Source organism: Dasypus novemcinctus, chromosome 5, assembly GCF_030445035.2.
Source record: "Dasypus novemcinctus isolate mDasNov1 chromosome 5, mDasNov1.1.hap2, whole genome shotgun sequence".
NCBI classification, from domain to species: domain Eukaryota; kingdom Metazoa; phylum Chordata; class Mammalia; order Cingulata; family Dasypodidae; genus Dasypus; species Dasypus novemcinctus.
The window spans coordinates 119,365,751-119,382,843 of record NC_080677.1 but is presented as its reverse complement, the minus strand read 5'-3'; the positions used below and the strand labels follow the sequence as shown (position 1 = coordinate 119,382,843).

The 17,093-nt window shown below is 44.4% G+C and overlaps 1 protein-coding gene across 12 annotated transcripts in view; it reads left to right on the top strand.

Annotated features, from left to right (window-relative positions):
* Nucleotides 1-3,331: 3,331 nt before the first annotated feature.
* Nucleotides 3,332-17,093, top strand: part of HIPK2 (homeodomain interacting protein kinase 2) — a 206,678-nt gene continuing 192,916 nt past the window's right edge. For 2 of the 12 annotated variants that reach the window (XM_058297460.2, XM_058297455.2), the window contains exons 1-2: nt 3,337-3,751; nt 6,862-6,991. In XM_058297460.2, the coding sequence (XP_058153443.1) occupies nt 6,934-6,991 (58 nt within the window). In that variant the 5' untranslated portion in view covers nt 3,337-3,751; nt 6,862-6,933. Of the gene's footprint in view, nt 3,752-6,861; nt 6,992-17,093 lie in introns of all 12 variants that reach the window. The other 10 variants (XM_058297462.2, XM_058297457.2, XM_058297456.2 and 7 more) reach the window with 9 other exon arrangements.

Here is a 17,093-nt window from a genome sequence, read left to right as displayed (position 1 = left end):
TTCTGCTGAAGTTAAGCATCACACAAACAGCTTTAGTTATCAGGGTCTGCAGTGGAGGTGGGCTTCTATCTGTTTGGCTCCATCTTGCTCCCCTTTCATACTCTCCACTTTCTTGCCCTACATGGTTCCCTTCCTGTGGGAAGGAGGCCACCCCCACTGTGTTTTAGTTGACATAAGTGATCCCTCTTCATTTTAACTTACCGTCCCTGGTGGGTATTCCAGAGAGTGAGACAGCTTAGAGTAACTTACTGCTAGACAGCCACTGGGACTAAGTTAGAGCCTGTTACTAAACCCTTGTCAGTGCAAGCCGTGAGCTGAGGGGCATTCAGACAAGTTTGCCACGGACCTTGCCTCAAGCAGCTACCAGTCCAGTTGTGGGCACAGGCATTTCAATAGAAGAGGAACCAGCTAGGGTGGGGTATGCCACAGGTCAAAGGGGAGTGTGTGTCAGAGAGGGAATGTTCTGTAAGTCTAGGAGAAGAAGAGATTTTAAAAATCAGCTGGGTTGGTCACAGGGAGCTTGTCATAATAATAATAATCACCACCTCCTAAAGAATTCCTAATATGTGCCATTACACACTGTATCTCTAATCTAATCCTACCTCATAGGCTGTGGTAAGGACTATATGAAATAATGTATACCAAGTTCTCAGTGCTATACTTAGTGCAAGTGAGCACTCAATAAATGGCAGCTATTTTTCATTCAACAAATCCTTGTGCAGCACCTGCCATGGGCCAGACAATGTGCTAATTGCTGGGGATGTAGTACCAAGCAGGAACAGCATGTTTTCTGCCCCTGTTGAGCATACAGTCTGGAGATACACTGTCCAATATAGTAGCCACTAGCCACATGCAGCTATTGAAATTAAAATTCATAAAAAATAGAAAATTCATCAGATACTCCAGTATCTACACAGTTAAATTACCATGTCACTGCTGTATGAGCAGAAGGGAAGTGTGGCATTTGTGAATTCAGTATTGATAGATTTTATGAATGATATAGAAATGAAAAACCAACCCTCCTTCAAAATTCAGATCCTTAGTTACACTAGCCATATTTCAAGGACTGGAAAACACAAGTGGCTACATTTCCAGTTTCCAACAGAGCACAGAAAGTTCTACTGGACAGCATTGAAAGGGGCAGACAGGCAATAAGCACATACCTGTATGGTAAAGGCCATGCTAGAGACTTACAGGCATGAAGGACATTCTTACTATTATTGTTCTCATTATAACTGAGATGCTTAAAATGAGGTTCAAAGAGGTTAAGCAATTTGACCAAGTTCACACAACTACTCAGTGGAAGATCTGGGATTTGAGTTCAGGTCTGCGTCACTCTTATGCTGCCTCTAACTCTTTTGTGGAGGAAATAAGACAGACACAGGTAGAATCAGGTTAAAGAGAAGCTGGACAAGGTATCCCTGGTGGGAAAGTGGCAGCTTGGGCTAAGGCACAGATGGGCAAGGCTGGCAGAGAACCATGAGTAAGAAAGCAGAGAGTTGTTGAACTCACATGCTTGGAAAGGTAAGTCAGGGTCTGCCTGCCTTGATTAGAAGGCCAAGGAGCTAGGAAATTAGCCACATACATAGTGGTTAAATCCCTGAACGAAAATAAGCATAAGCATGGCATTGTGAGAACTGTGTTTAATTACAAAGGTGGCAAGTGCTTAGGCCAAATTAGAATAAGACTGAAACTAGGAGACCAGTTAAGATGGCAGAAGGCATAGAAAGAAGCAATGAATGAATGGTGAGGCAGATAACACTGGGGTAGAAGCCAAGAGATCCAGATGCTCCCTCTAATCCTGGGATCTCATACTGTGTGACTTTGGGCAATATACTTTGCTTCTCTGGGCCTCACTTCTTCAACTCTAAAAGGGCAGGGCTGGATCAGATGATCTCTGGGGTCCCTTTTTAGCAACTGTAGCCTATGATTCTGCATATGCCAATGACATTAGACCAGGAGACGCAGTAGGAAGTGTCATCTTTGAATGAGATGGCTCAATCAAATGTCATCCTGAGAGGAAAGAGGAATGATGTACTACTAACAAAACCAGATGAGTATGTGAAAGGGCTGGGCTTTTGGAGGAGGGACCCAGGGTCATATATGGAGGTTGGGAAGGATAAGAGGGAGTAGGAAAAGAATGGATGTTTTGTTGGTTTTATTTTTAAAGGAAGTTGTATAATGTTAAAGATCATTATTTTACACCCCTCCAAAAGATAGCTTTCAAACCTTTTTTGGCTCATGACATACAGAAAGACACATGATTTACATTATGGTCCAGTATATGTAACTGAAACAAAAGGTTTATGAAAAGTTACCCTTATTAAGGGCAATAGACTTTGAGCTTTTCTATTGTATTCTATTCTATTCCATTTCTTTTCTCTTTTTTTTCCAGCTCGTTGCCATCCATTGAATTTATAATCTATTATGGTGTCACTGCCCAGTTTTTTGTTGTTGTTGTTTTCTGAAAACGCTGCCTGAAAGGAGACTCAAGTCTTGTTAAGTTGGAGGTTATGGCAAGACCTCCTATCAGAACATCCAGAACAGAGATGGAGAAGCGAACCTGGAGGGGGCTCCCGGCGGGGTAGAGTTTTGAGAAGGTTAGTTGAAGCCCTGGTCAGTGTTAGCAAAAATCTTCCAGGTGATGGAGGAGGGGCCTCAGGGCAGGGTAGACGCAAGGTGTGGAAACCAGATTTCCGCTTGAATTCAGCGACCCCCCGGAGTGTTGCGTTTCTTAAGCGAGCACGCAAGCCCTTCGGTACCCACGAGCTCATTCGGATTCCAAAAGCTCGGTCCACTCACTGTTTCTCAGAGGGCGGTGTGCGCCCATTCCTTCCTTCATTCATTGCACACCTATCTCAACGAACGCCAACCAGGTGCGAGGTGGGCGCGACACTTTGCCAGGCAGGTGGTCTCTTTGTAGTCTAGTCTCTCCTCCCCGCCCCAGCGCGCGCGCGCCCACACACACACACACACACACACACACACAAAGTTCTGGTTGCTCCCCCTGCGGACAGGTTCTTCCGCGCTGCGGAGCGAATTGCGTGCACACCAGGCTCAGCCAGCGCCCGCGCCCCCGCGGCCTCGCGGCTCCGCGCCGAGCGCCCCCGCCCCCGCCCCCGCCCCCGCGGCCCCCGCGGCCCCCGGCTGGGCCGTCCCCGCGGGCCCGCGCCCGCCCGGCTCCGGCCCTGCGCCTCGGCCTTCCCCGCCTCCCATCCGTGCCATCGGCGCTCGATTGCGCGCGGACTCCCCCGGCTGCTCCCGGCTCGCTCGCTCGCGGGCCGCGTCCCCCCCGCCTCCCGCCCGGCTCCTCCCGCTCCTCCTCCTCCCGTGCAACTTTTGCCGAAGCCCCCACACACAGCCATGCTGAGCTGAGCCCGGGCCGGGGACTGGCCGCGCGCTGCCCGCCCGGCACCCGCCCCTCCGCGGACCCGCACGGGGGCCGCGGCAGCTCGGCCCTCGGCCTCGGCCGCCCCCGGCCGCCCCCCGGCCGCCCCCCGGCCGCCAGCCCGAGCCCCTCCGTGCAGGGCCCGGACCGCGGCGGCGCGCCTGCCCGGCCCCCTCCCCCGGCGCCGGCCAAGTGAGGCGGGGATGCGGGCGCGGGCGGCCTCGGCGGCGCGGCGAGCGGAGACACAGGCTCAAGATGGCAGATTCCGACTGAGTCTGGGGGGGCTGAGATCGCGCTTCGGGTTCCCTTCTCCGTTGCCATGAATCACGGACATCCCGGCCCCGATGGCCCCCGTGTACGAAGGTAAGCGGCCCCCCGCCCCCGGCCCGGCTCCCGCCCGCGGGCGGCCCCGGCCCCGCGCCCCCGGCTCGCCGAGAGCCGCCCCGGCCGGCCGCGGCCCCCGCAGCTTTGTTCTGCCCGCGGCCCCTAGCCCGGCAGCCCCCGGCCCGCAGCCCCCGGCCGCGCTCGGCCTCCGGCTCCCCCTGCCCTCGGGTTTTAAAAGGCTCCCGACCCCGACCCGCGACCCCCTCCCCTGCCCAGAAAATGACCAGGATCCGGAATTTAACAGGATCTAATTTCCAGGGTGGGGAAAGAGGAGGGTGGGCTACTGCCCGAAGAAAAGAAATTGGGGGGGCGGGGGGGCAGGCGTCTGTGAAAAGACCCATTCGTGACTGCTGTTTATTTATTTGTAATAGATAAAGGTGATGCGGTTTATCATTAATCTCCCCTCAGAAGAAAATTACCTTTTCCTTTTTACTTCTCTGTCCTCACAGCTCCCCTTTCCATTTCGGTCCACTCCCACCCCACACTCCTTTATTCTTCGCGAGCCTCTGATTTTGGGGGGCTGTTGAATCGGAATTTATGAGGCTAGGTGGTGGTGGTGGTGGGGGGTAAAGATGAAAAGTCCATTTCAGACCCAGGCAGAACAATGAAATAGGCTAAAATCTCCCTGCATTAGCGTGTGTAAGGGAAAATGTAGTTTGCACATCAAGCCGGGTAGGTGGTGAAGACGTTTTTCTTAATCAGTCTGGGTAAACCTGCATTGTGCACCTTCTCCTGGCGTTGGGTCATTTTTCTGATTTGACTGTCTTTAGAAAGAAAGAGAAGAACAGCAGGCAAAAGCACTTCATTTCTCTTACACTCTCTTTCGTTTCTCTTAAGTCACTTCTGTCAGCTTCCAACCAGAAACCAAACCAGAATCAACTAAGTTTTTACACTTCGATGTGTTTTTTGTGTGCTCGAAGTAGGATGATTTTTAAACCAAAGTGTGCCTGATTTTTTCCATTTCATCATGAAAATGTTTTTCTTATGAAATCATTGAAATAGCAGCCTTTACATACTTTTAGCGTCAGCCCACCTGGCTTTCTTTCGGTTTTGTTCAGATATTCTGTGGATGAAATAGCAAATGAGAGAGGAAAGGATTTGTATGGAACAGAGAGGAGGGGCACGGAGAGGAGATTTTAATCCTTCTGTAAATCCGGAGAGCAGTTGTGTTGAGTAAGACAGAGAATGCATTAATACTTTTTTTTTTTAATCTGTTATGAGAGGCTGATTTTAAAAAAAAACAAAAAAACTTATCTTAAAAGAAAATCTGCTATTAGTTCCAGGACTCCAAATGAATTAGGTTTCTGGATGGAATAAAGTTACCAGTCAGGCCCTGGATAACAAGGCTGTAAATAACCTATGGACTGTAAATATTTTTTTTCAGACTCTCTTAGAAACAAAGGGGCTGTTTAGAAGGCAACAGAGAGATGTTATTCCAGGGGCTTTCCTCTTTGATTCTGAGGAACACAAGGTCCATTTAAACCATTCGACAAAACAAAACGAAATTTCTGATCTCTCGACCACGCAGAATAGAACATGCGGGTGGAGAAGTGAACCTCCTAGGAGAACCCATGTTGGGCCTTCATTGTTCCTCTGTATCTATCTATGGGAAGGGGCTACAGTCAAGGCTCCCACTGTCTGGAGTGTTAAAATGAAACAATTTTCTCTTTATTAAGTACCTCCTTGAGACTCCCTCTGCTGGACACTCTGGGTGAGCATTAGAGAAGGAACTTGGCATTGAATTCAGAACTATAGTAAACGGCTGTTTTCCCTTTTACAAGGGGCTGAGTATATGGGTTGGGATGTATTTTGTCAACTTCATAGAAAGCCATCTTGGGAACTGCCTGTTCTCCTCCCGATCCTTTCATTCTAAATCCATATGGAATGTCAACCAGACCCCCATGGCTAAGACTTGGCACTCCTGTTCTTACTGCATTGTTCTTTTAGTGCATTATACCAGCCAAAGCACTGTCCGTATGCAAGGTGTCATGGTTTGAGAATAATAGCAAACCTCAAAGGCCTCCTGAACTCACTGTTTTTATTTGCAGGTTTTCTTTTCAGCCCAGTGGTGCTCCTGTGACCTGTGTGGCCTTCTCTTTCCACCCTTGGTTTCCCTCGATCTTGTCTGTACACTCTCTTAATTAATCCTATACTTTATACCCTTTTATTCCCTGAGGAGTTGCTCTGTGCATCTTTATAGTTTTACTCCTCACCCCTCGAGCAGCGCAGCATCACTCTGCCAGAATCCCAGGCCTGGGTCTTACTGGTCACACAGCAGGTCTCTAAAACCGACAGGTGACCTCCCTAATCAAGGATTATATTGCCAGATTCTAGATTCACGTACTGCATTGAGTGCTTCCAAGACTCCAGTCGTGGGAGCTGACCTCGTTTCTCTCTCCTTGTGGCATCTGCTGGATTTGGGGAATCAGATTTTACTATATCCCAATCAGAATACACTTATTCCTAGTGTGTGTCCTACATGAGTAAGACTTTTCCTGCCTAATACTCTGAGAAGAGGGATTTTGAATGCGTTTGGAGCTACTAAACATTGACAGTACGACATGTGAGGTTTTTCAGCCAGAAGAGTGCAGTCATTTGTTTAAATGGGATGCAGTTAGACTAGGTAGGAATACCGGGTGAAGGTCTGAACTGTAGCATATGTAGATGGAAATGCTGTTTTTGCAACAAGGTATATTTGAGAATACAAATGAATGGCTGGCAAAGTATAATCAGTCTTTCAGAACTTGCTATAAGGATAGATTTATATATAGCTTATTAGTGTTCTGTACCTTGGTACTGATTGTTAAAATTCTTTTAAAAAGGTTTCTTTTTCAAGGAAGGTTAAATATTCGCCTTGCAATTGTGTTTACTCTGTCAGCTTGCTTAGCAAGGCTTTTTAAAATATGTAGTGCAAAGGCCAACCACAAAGGTCTATATTTCCATGGGTTCTGAATTATTGGAGCCCAAGTTCCAGGTTAATTATGTTTTACTGTACCTGAGGTATAGTATGTCATTTACTATTGGCTTACATCAAGGAACGCTTTCACAGTCAGGCTTCTAAAATCTGTAATGCTAAAATTCATCATCAGCAGGACCTGAAGATACCTACCATGATGCTACCCAGAAATGAAATCTGAATCATCTTCTGTTAAAAGAATTTGATGACACATGCTTCAGAAATATCCTTTCCTGTGTTCATGTTTAATATTTTTAAAATGAGTAAGTATAAATATTGTTTTCCTTTTCATCACATTTGGGTAGTAAAGCAAGTCTCATTAATTTTGTTCTTGATTTTAGACAGTATGATATGATAGTGAATCAGAGGAACCCAACTTTGAATCTAACTATAATGACATCACTTAACTTCTCCAAGCTTTGTATTTTTATTTATTTAATTTTTTTATTTTTAGCTCTATTGGATTGGGTGAGATCTCCATTAGAAAGTACTGCATGGGAAGTGACTGGCCATAGTATGCATTTTCTCAGTATGTGTTAAATTCCTTTATCTTCTGAGTTGCTCCAACTCATGCTAGCATGAGAACTCCAAGGAATACTCCACAAATAGGTTAGAAAACCCCAATAATAGCAACATTTCAATTATTAATTCTCCCACGACTCCTTTTCCAGTTTGGACACCAGCAACAATAAACCTCCTATAGCTACAGAAGAAAGAACCTTTTTAAAAAAAAATTTTTTTTTTAGCCCTCTGTGACCTTTCCAGATTCTTTATTCCCACTGAGCTTATTATGTTGGTTTCAGGTAGAGTATTTCTCTTCTATAGTGGCACTTTCTTCTGTCACTTTAAAAATGCGGAAGCAAACTGTTAGGAGAGGTTTCAGGGGCTACAGCTGTGCCTCCAAAAAATTGTCCCAAGGTATAAAAGATAACCTTTGCCCTTAACCAGGGCTGGTTCCTAAACAAGACAGCAGGCTGGGAAACGGATGGGAAATGGAGGGGCCCAGAGATGGCTCAGGAGGGGCCCCCTCTGAGGGGAGGCACCCACTCCACCATAAGCCAGGATCTGGCTCTTAATACATTTAACATAATTTTCCCTACAAAAAAAGATTTGGTACTTTATGCAAGTTACAGCTGCTCCTATTTTTCATACTTTATTTCTCATGTTTCCTCATTTTCTCTCTGCTTTCCTCCCATAGCGACCAGTCTTGGGGAAACACCTTTGAGGGTTTTGTGGCACATACAAAGTAGCGATGATCGTGAGGGTATGATAGGTAGATGTTTTTTATTCTCTTAATACATAATGTGCCAATGCTTTCTAGTAGTTTTACGCTGACAGTCCAAGCCCACTATATAAGACAGAATTCAGAATGATGCCAGCGGTTCTTATTTAATCACTTGTATCATGTGAACTTGAAAGACCCAAACTTGCAACAGTTTCATTTCATATGGCAGTATGCTCTTTGGGGGTGGAGGCATGGGGACATTGAGAACCTGGAGTCTAGGAAGATCTTTATTTTTACTCTAAGAGAGACAGTAATTAAAGCTACCCCTTAACCCTTACTATTCATTGTGCCCTCATCCTTCCCCCACACTAACTCACCTGGCCTCACAGACCACAAGGTAGATACTGTTGCCTCCATTTTACAGACAGGCCATATCTTTAATGAATTCATTCAGCAAACATTTATGTAGGGTCTGCTGTGTACCAGGCCACATGATAGGGTCTAGGTTTGTAAAAATGGCAAAGACTCGGTCCCTGTCCTTGAGTTCAGAAAGGATGGGAAGTGAAAGTCAGAACCAAACATGGACTCAGTGGACCATGGTTCAGACTCAGGACGGAGTGCTTTTTTTTTTTTAAAGTGGCAATTCTTTAATTTTTATATGCTTATGTTTTCTTACAGTGTAAAGATTTTCCTGTTTTCCCTTGAAATGTTTTCTTTATTTGGAATCAAGAAAGTATTTCTGCATGTAGAAAATACCCATTAACATTTTCTTAGAAATTTCCTTCGATATCCCCATCTCCGGTTTGCAGAAGATCATTTTCCTCTTTCACTACTTAAATCTGATACCCTTGTAAGGGCAAATATGCTCCTAATAGAGGATCTGTGGCAGGTGGACTCTTGCGTCCCTAGGTGACTGCTGGAGAATGAATTCTGGTCTTTGCGGTCTGGCTGCAACTTGTGCTCCAGGTAGTTTGCTGGTGATTGCTGTTGGGACCTGGATCCTGTAGTCACTCACTAGCATTCAAGGGATACTGACCCAGAGCACATCACTCAGGGAATTATGGAAGAAGAAAAAGATCTTGGCTCTTCGTCTTGGGAACATAGAGAGCCCCTGAGTAGGAGAGACCCTTAGGAGAGATGTATGTAGCTCACTCTCTGCCTTCAGCAAAGTGGATGTCAGTGACCTGACATTGTCAGTTCATTTGAAGAAGAAAAAAAGGGGGGGATGGGCAACGCTAAAAACTCCCTCAGTGACCAATTCCAGTATTCTATCAAACAGTGTCAAGAAATTCCTAGGCCTGACTGAGATCTTACCCTGCTGTCATTCAAACCTGTTTTCTTTTACTCTGCTCCTTTCTCTAAAGCCCTCCATATACTTGCAGATAATAACTTTGTCTCATTAGCTTTTTTCTCATAGAGCTGTTTTGTGTTCCTGAAAGCATCTCTTCTCTCCTCTGAACTCTTTCTAGTTTCTCCACACTATAAAAAAAGTGGTGATGAGGACTGAATACACTTCTTTAATAATGGTCTCATTAGTACAGCATATACAAGAAAAACGACTTCGTGGTTCTTGCGTCATTGTGAAGCCCTGGAGGGCAAGAGCCATATCTGATTCATCTTTGTTTCCCCCACCATATCTGTGGCCTCCTTAAACCTTGTAGATGCTTCATAAATATTAGTTGAATTGACTGTGCCTTTTAATATAGCTAAGTAATAACTTACTTGGATTTGTAAGCACAATATGATTATGGTTATTCGTTAAGTATGACCTGCACCATTGTATGTAGCTTGTATTCACCTCAATTCCATGTCTTTATTTTTCTTGTAGTTGTGTCTAGCCATTCCTCACCCCAACAATGCCACCTTGTGCTCGACTCTATTGATCACTCTCAATTTCACCCCTCTACTCCCAACTTCTTAGAATCTTACTTAATTATCTCCTCCGGATCTGACAGGACAGAATGCAGAGGACGTAAGTGTGAATAAGTTCAGATACTCTGGAAAGAAGAGAGAGAACCCAGAAGAATCTTAATGATTCAGGGTAATATCGATTCAAACAGGTTTAGAAAGGACAGTTTGTTAAATTCTTTACAGATTCTGAGTCAGCCAAAGCCATACCTGTTTTGCCTGGTTCTCTAAGGCAAGTAAGCTGGTTGTTTCTTTCTGTGAGTGATTACAAGTCAGTTTCAGAGGGTATCCCTGTCTTTGATTTAAAGCCAGTGGGAAAGGTGAAGATGTGGGCAGTGTCATTGCAGCTGGTGTGTTTTCTGATGGATGACTACCATTAGAAAATAAGCTAGTGAAGTAGTTGAAAAAAAAAAAGGAGTGAGCCTTTAAAACTGCAAAGTAATTTTGTGGTTTTTCAGCCACTTATTTCTGAACAGATTTGTACTGTTTTTGTTTTTTTTTAAAGTGTTTTAGCAATTCTTGCCTAACTTCTTTTGCCATAGTAGGTTCTGGTTAATTAAATGCCTCCATTTGAAATAGAATTAAGGCTGATGAGCTCTTCTGCATGTGCTAATGCTATAGACTTTATAAAACCTTGATTGTTGCAAGAAGAATGCAGTCTAATACATGTGCAGTCTGTCCATCCTCAGTGAAAGATCATTGTAAAACCTTCCATAATATGGGATAGAAAGGCATTTTTTGTTCCACACAGTTATAGAGTTTGCCCTGATTTTTTCCATTTTCTTACATACCAATATTTCCCCATTGGTTCAACTTATGGTATTGTTATTCACAATATAAAGTGATTTTTCCAAGGGCTTAGTATTTAAAAAGTGATTCAGCATGCCAGTTCTATATAGAACTCCTAGTTTCATAGTGTTAAAGAAGCAAATTTTAATGGTATTTGCGCCTGGAATCCTGTTATTAGAGGTCACATGGTAAGGAGATTTAGAGAACTCTGGCTTGTTGCTGGTTGTAGAAGTGTGGTCTATTGTTACTTAATTTTTTCTCAAATGAAGAATTTATAGACTTTCGAGTGAGTGCTGACAAAAACCAGCAAGCAGATTTTTGAAATTGTGCAGAAGGGCAGCATGTTCCACCTCCCGAGGACTGTGCAGCTGCATTCACTCACCAGAATCCACGCTGATAGCAGAGACTTCTTTCTGTAGGACAGTAAATTTCAGGGGAACGCTTGACAGGGAGAGTTGTGTGTTGTGTGTGTGTGTGTGTGTGTGCATGTGTTCACGTGAATTCAGCTTTATTCCCTGAACCACTTACATCTGCAGCTATAGCACAATATGATTATTGTTATTCATTAAGTATGACCTGCACCATCAGGGAAAGATTAATTGATGTTCATTATGTTCTGTTAACTGAGACTGAGAGGTTTCTCTAATGTATTACAGAAACGTTTCCATTAGAAAATGGCTAAAATAAAGAAGCGCATTCCTCACCCCAACAATGCCACCTTGTGCTCGACTCTATTGATCGTTTCCGATTTCACCCATCTTACACCATGACTTGCTGCAGAAAGGGTGGAAGGCAGCATAAAGCGTTAAGTTCCTGGTCGAGGGTAAATTAATTTATGTAGATCAAGTTTGTGGATCAGTTTATTGCCAAGGAGGCTGGACAGATAAGGTGTTCTTATATAAAGAGATAACAGAGACAGTCAAAGCTCTTGTCCTGGCTTAACAAGGTGAACAAGCAGTGTGCATAATGGAATTCATTTGCAAAGTAATTTTGCTTGGCTAGAGTGGTGAGCACAAAATAGACCAGCAGATGAGATCTGTAAGTGTTTGGGATCAGTTGTTGAAAGGTTTAAAAGGGGTTCTAATTCAAGAGACATTTTATGGTGTGGAGAAGGGGACCAATATCATCAAAATGACACTTGAACAAGGTAATTTTTTCCTAGCCGGCATATAATAGAAAGGAAAGAGGCAGCCAGAGGGTGAGCCAGGCTGGGTGGCCGTGGAGAGTTGGCAGAGGGGCGAGTGTTGTGGTGTCGGCAGGCAGCTGCTGTCGAGGTCACGTAGGAGAACAAGCGTAAAGCACTTATCAGCGTGCCTGACCCAGGGGTTCAGTAAATATTTGTTCCTTTTCGCTTTCCTCCCTGCACCTTGTGACAGTGGTCTGGGATCAGGGAAACTTGCTGGCGTTTATTCTGTTTTTCTAAAGCAGCTCTTCTTTTTTCTAGGCCTATTCAGCACTGCCCAGGATCTCCATCGGGTCACATATAAATAACCTGGTGAGATCTTCAGGCGTTAGTAGCAACATTTGACACATGAGGAAACTGAGGCCCAGAGCTGTGAAGCCGGTCCCCCAAGGCCCAGTGGAGAGGTGGGGGTAGATCCAGGGCCCTTGCCATCCGGCGCAGTGTGCACAGGTGTGCGTGTATCAGGAAAGCCGGACCTTGGAGTAGGGCGTTGGCGGCTGCCATGACCAGATGGAGCGCCGGTGTCATGATTAAGACGAGGCTGTTGGAGCCACCCTGCTTCCCCCCAGACCTGCCAGAGAGCTGCTGCGTTCTAGTTCTCCCAGGTCCCCTGTGGCCGGTCATGCCACACTGAGCCCATCCCAGATGGAGTATTTCCCCGTCCCAAGGAAGACGAGGCCGCAATGCCCTCAGTGTTTAAAGATTCTTCTCTTAGGAAGCTGTTCCTTAAGTTTCCCTGAGAAAACTTGCAGCTTGTCACTATGAGCTACATATTAACAGCAACAACAAAAAAAATCACAAGACAGAAATCAGTGCGATTGTGATGAGTTTCACACAGAACCTCAAAGCACTTTTAAGTCATTAAGTGGGTTTAAAAAAACACACACACGGAAAAAAACCTTATTTCCCAAGGTATACTTTAGAGTCATTCTTGCCCATTGATATGACCCAACCTCGAGACCCACCCCTGTGGGCAGGCAAGGCAGGCTGACCCCACATATTATTACCCTGTGAATGTGCCTCCAGCCTCGTCCTGCTTTGGCCCTGCCTTAGAATCATTTCAGTCGAGATGAGTAACCTTTAAAAGTATTTGAACACACAGACTTTCACACTAATAAAAACACAGACTAAGGGATGGGCCTGCCTTGACATTTTTGGGTCCTGGAGCAAGAATGTGGAATGAAGGACCCTAACCTATAGCCCACCCCAATTCTCTTTCCACCCGGGTTTGTGTTCAAGCTCAGACCACTCCCTACTTCCCCTTGGACCTAGGGGTACCTCTTGGCCACCTCCTCAGGCCTATGTACGCAACCTTCGACCATGGGGGCCCCTCCTGGGAGGACAGGCCTGGGGAAGGGGCCCTGGAAGCAGGGGTGAGGCCTTTTGGACAGGGAACCCTGGGGTCCCAAGGATCCAGAATATGGTCTGGGGGCAGGGGGCACAGTGGTGGAGCTCAGCCTGTGGGTAGTACAGCCCCTTGGCCCTAGGGCTCCTCTCCCCTTGGGGAGGGGTGTGACTGAGGCCTCAGTACAGGAACCAGGGCAGGAGTCCCCACTGCCCCTTCCAAGGGCAGTGTTGATAAGAGGACATCTTGCTTCAGAAACTTGGGCAACAGAGGCAACTTGAAACTGTTTCCTGCTTATACTAGTAATAACCGGTGATTGCTTCACTGGATACTCAGCTCTCCTTTCTTTCCCTTCTCAACCCTGCTCTTATACATGTGGTAGCTCTGTAAAGCATGTTTGATGAAACTGACCAAGTTCCTGTTGCTTGCTAAGGTAGCTCAATAAGCAGTATGTTCCTCTCACTAGTGAAACTTCACAGAGAACCTAGTAAATCTGTTTTCTGTTGTGCCTGTTTCAGCCTTTGAGATAGACAGCCTGTCCCTCCAACGTCCTTCCTTGATGTCATCTCCCCACCACCTCTTTGTGTCCACCTGCTAACTACTGCCCATGCATATATCCACGAAGCCAGGCCTCTATTCCCCTTTTCCTGTCTATTTATTTTTACTTTCTGTGTCTTGGGTGTGTCCTTGCCGCGTTAATACTGTAGGTTTGAGAGTCTGAGCTTCAGTACATGAGGAACTCTCTTTTGGGTTTATTTGTGTAGGGGAATGTTTTGGAGAAGTGGTTCTCAAACTTTTGCAAACACCAGTCAGTTGCAGGGCTTGTTAAAACACAGATTTCTGCCCCCTCCTCCCCCTTGTCCTGAGTTTCTGAACAGTAAATCTGGGGTGAGGCTCAAGAATTTGTACTTCTAAGTAAGAGCCACTGTTCTGGAGGAATTGCATTCAGAATGACAATCAGTAAATGTTTTCAGTCTGATGGTATTTGTTTTGATTAAAGCTTTCCTTTGTCCTTTGGGAGTCTGAGACCTGGCCTTAGCATTATCTGCAGCTCTACTGCCTTTTTGCAGCTAAGACTTCCTGAGACCATGGAACACTGTGCAGATCTAGCTTCCAGCCTTCTTGCCTCTGACTCCAGGAGAGACGAGGCCTCATCCTCTCTGGGTCCAATGGGTAAATACAGAAGCTTCTCTAGGACTTCCAGATCCCGCCTGTATGTAATTCGTCCAGTTTTGCACTGGCGTCCCAGAGTAGATTGGGCAGATATCAGTCTCACAGTAATAAATATTGCCATTAGCTAACATTTTAAAGCTGTTATTTTCTCCATTTATAGAAGAGAAAATTGAAGCTTAGAGATTGTAAATAACTTATCCGGAGTCTCATAACCAGCAGTTGGGAGAGCCAGGACTTAATCCCAGTCCATCTGACTCTAGAGCATGCTCTTGTCTTGACCAGTCAGCTGCACTGCTTCTCGTAAGTGAGTTAGAGTGGTCCTTACAACATACAACAAGGAGGTGCAGAATTAACTCCCATTAGAAGAGTCCAGGGTCCTTCTTGGAGAAGAAACAGCCAAGCTGGAGTCTCGTGGTGCTAGAGTTACTGTCTCAAGCACAAATCTTCCCAAGGCTCTGCTGTCCCACTTGCCTACTCTTCCTCAAACAGGATTAAATTCAGTGTGAAACACTGAGTCCATTTGCTGGTAGATAGGAAGTATATAGGATAGGGTAGCCAAGCCAGGAGCCCCTTTGAGGACCAAAACAGATAAAATATCTAAGAATGATCTTACTGAGTCCTGTGTATAACCTCTAAGAAAAAAATTATTATGAAAAAGTAATAACAGTTAATACGTATTGACCCCTTGCTAGTCCCTGTTCTCTTTTAAGGTTTTACGTGTATTAATTCATTGAATCCTTGTAGCGATACTACAAGGTAGGTTCTCTTAATATTGTGTTTTATAGAGGCACAGGAAGGTTAAGTGACTTGCCCATGATTAAGCAGTTTATAAATGGCAAAGCTGGGATTGAACCCAGGCACACTGGAGCCAGAGCTTGTACCCCTAACTATCAGGCTATGTCCAGATGGTATGGTCTTCTTGATCCCTTCCTAAATAAGAAAATAAAATTTGTCAATATGCTAGTTCTTCCCCAAATATGGATGCTCTTTGTTTGAATCAAAATCTAAGTGTTTTAAAAATTGACTTCTTTTTGCTTTTCTTGAAAGATAAGTTGGTGGGCATAGAATAGTTGTTCTGAAAGACAATAATAAAGGGCCTAGCTCTACCATGTGTTAAACCATACAGCTTCAAGTTTGGCAGACCCATAAATAGGGCAGAAGATACATATATGTACCTGATTTAGGTCGTGTTGTCTATGAGCACTTAATAGATGATGGAGACACCACGAAGCAGTAGGGAAAGGAAACAGGATTAAACAGATGGGAGTGGACAACATGACAGGAATTTGAACAATCTCAGTGGGTCTTATCACCTTACCTCATTATACCAACATAAACTCTAGGCGATGAAGAAGTTATATTCAACAAAAATCTGTTGAACACATTAAATATGCCAGAGTCTGTTTAAGTCCTGGGTGTTCAGCAATGAACAAGACAGATAAAAACCCTCGCCCTGGAAGGAACTTGAATTTTAGTAGATAAAGGTAAATAATCTAATGAAAATAAATCTTGAAGGAAATAGAAGTAAATATATATTATACCTCTGGAGGGTTGAAATTTCTAGGCTTAGAATCTATAGAGGAAATCTCAAAAGAAAATATCAGTAGTTTTGTCAGTATAGTCATTCCTTAAATGTTAAGGTTATTTCTAGTGTTAAACGCTAGTAAATTATTCTTCAGTGGTATTCAGTATAACATAAAAGTTTTTTGAATTTTAGGATAGGTTCTCCAAAATGGAATTACTAGGTCAAGTGGAATGTACATTTATTGGGTTCCAGATATATACCACCAAATAATAAATTTCTTCCACAAAATATTTTTACATTAAACAAATCGAACTTTTTAGATAAAGGTTTAAATTTATTCACTCATCTTTCAGTTAACAGTGGAGATCCTTAGGACTCTGGCCTCGGGCCTCTTCTCATTCTACCCTTCTCTCTTTGGATGACCCATCATTCCAAAGGCTTTCAACACCACCCTTATATGCCAGTGATTCCTAGAGTGATGTCATTACTAAGACTTCTTTTTTGAGCTCCACCGCTGTATAGACAACATCTTCTTGACATCTCTATTTGGATATCTCACAGGCATCTCAAACTTAACGCGTCCAAAGAGAAAATCTTGGTCAACTTCCCGAAATACAGTCTTCTTTCAGAATTCTTTATCTCTACAAATGGTTATCTTCTTCTACTCACTGGTTCACAACAGAAACCTGGGAATCAACCCTGAATTTGTTTTACTCTCACATTTAATCCATCATCAGATTTACTGATTTTGTTTCCCAACTGTATCTTGAACTTAGCCATTTCTCCTCTGCCATATCCTAGTCCAGGGATTGGCAAACTTTTCTGTAAAAGGCCAGGTAGTAAATATTTGAGACTTTGTGAGCCGCATGGTCTCTGATGCATCTACTCACCTCTGTAGCTACAGACTGTACATAAATGAATGGGCACAGCTGTATTCCAGTAAAACTTTATTTAAAATAATAAAATAGGCCCTGGGGTGAATTTGGCCCTCAGGCTATAGCTTTCCGAATTGTGTAGCCTGCTCTAGCCCACCTCAATGTCGCATCTGGACTGGTTTCCCAACAAGTCTCCCCACTTCCATTCCTGACCCTCTTCAGCCTGTTCCCATAGTGATATCAAGTTTAAATTAGATCTTGTCACTTTCCCACTTAAAATGTCTAACCACATCTCGTTACACTTAGATAAAGGAAAAAATCCTGACTAAAATGGCTAACAAT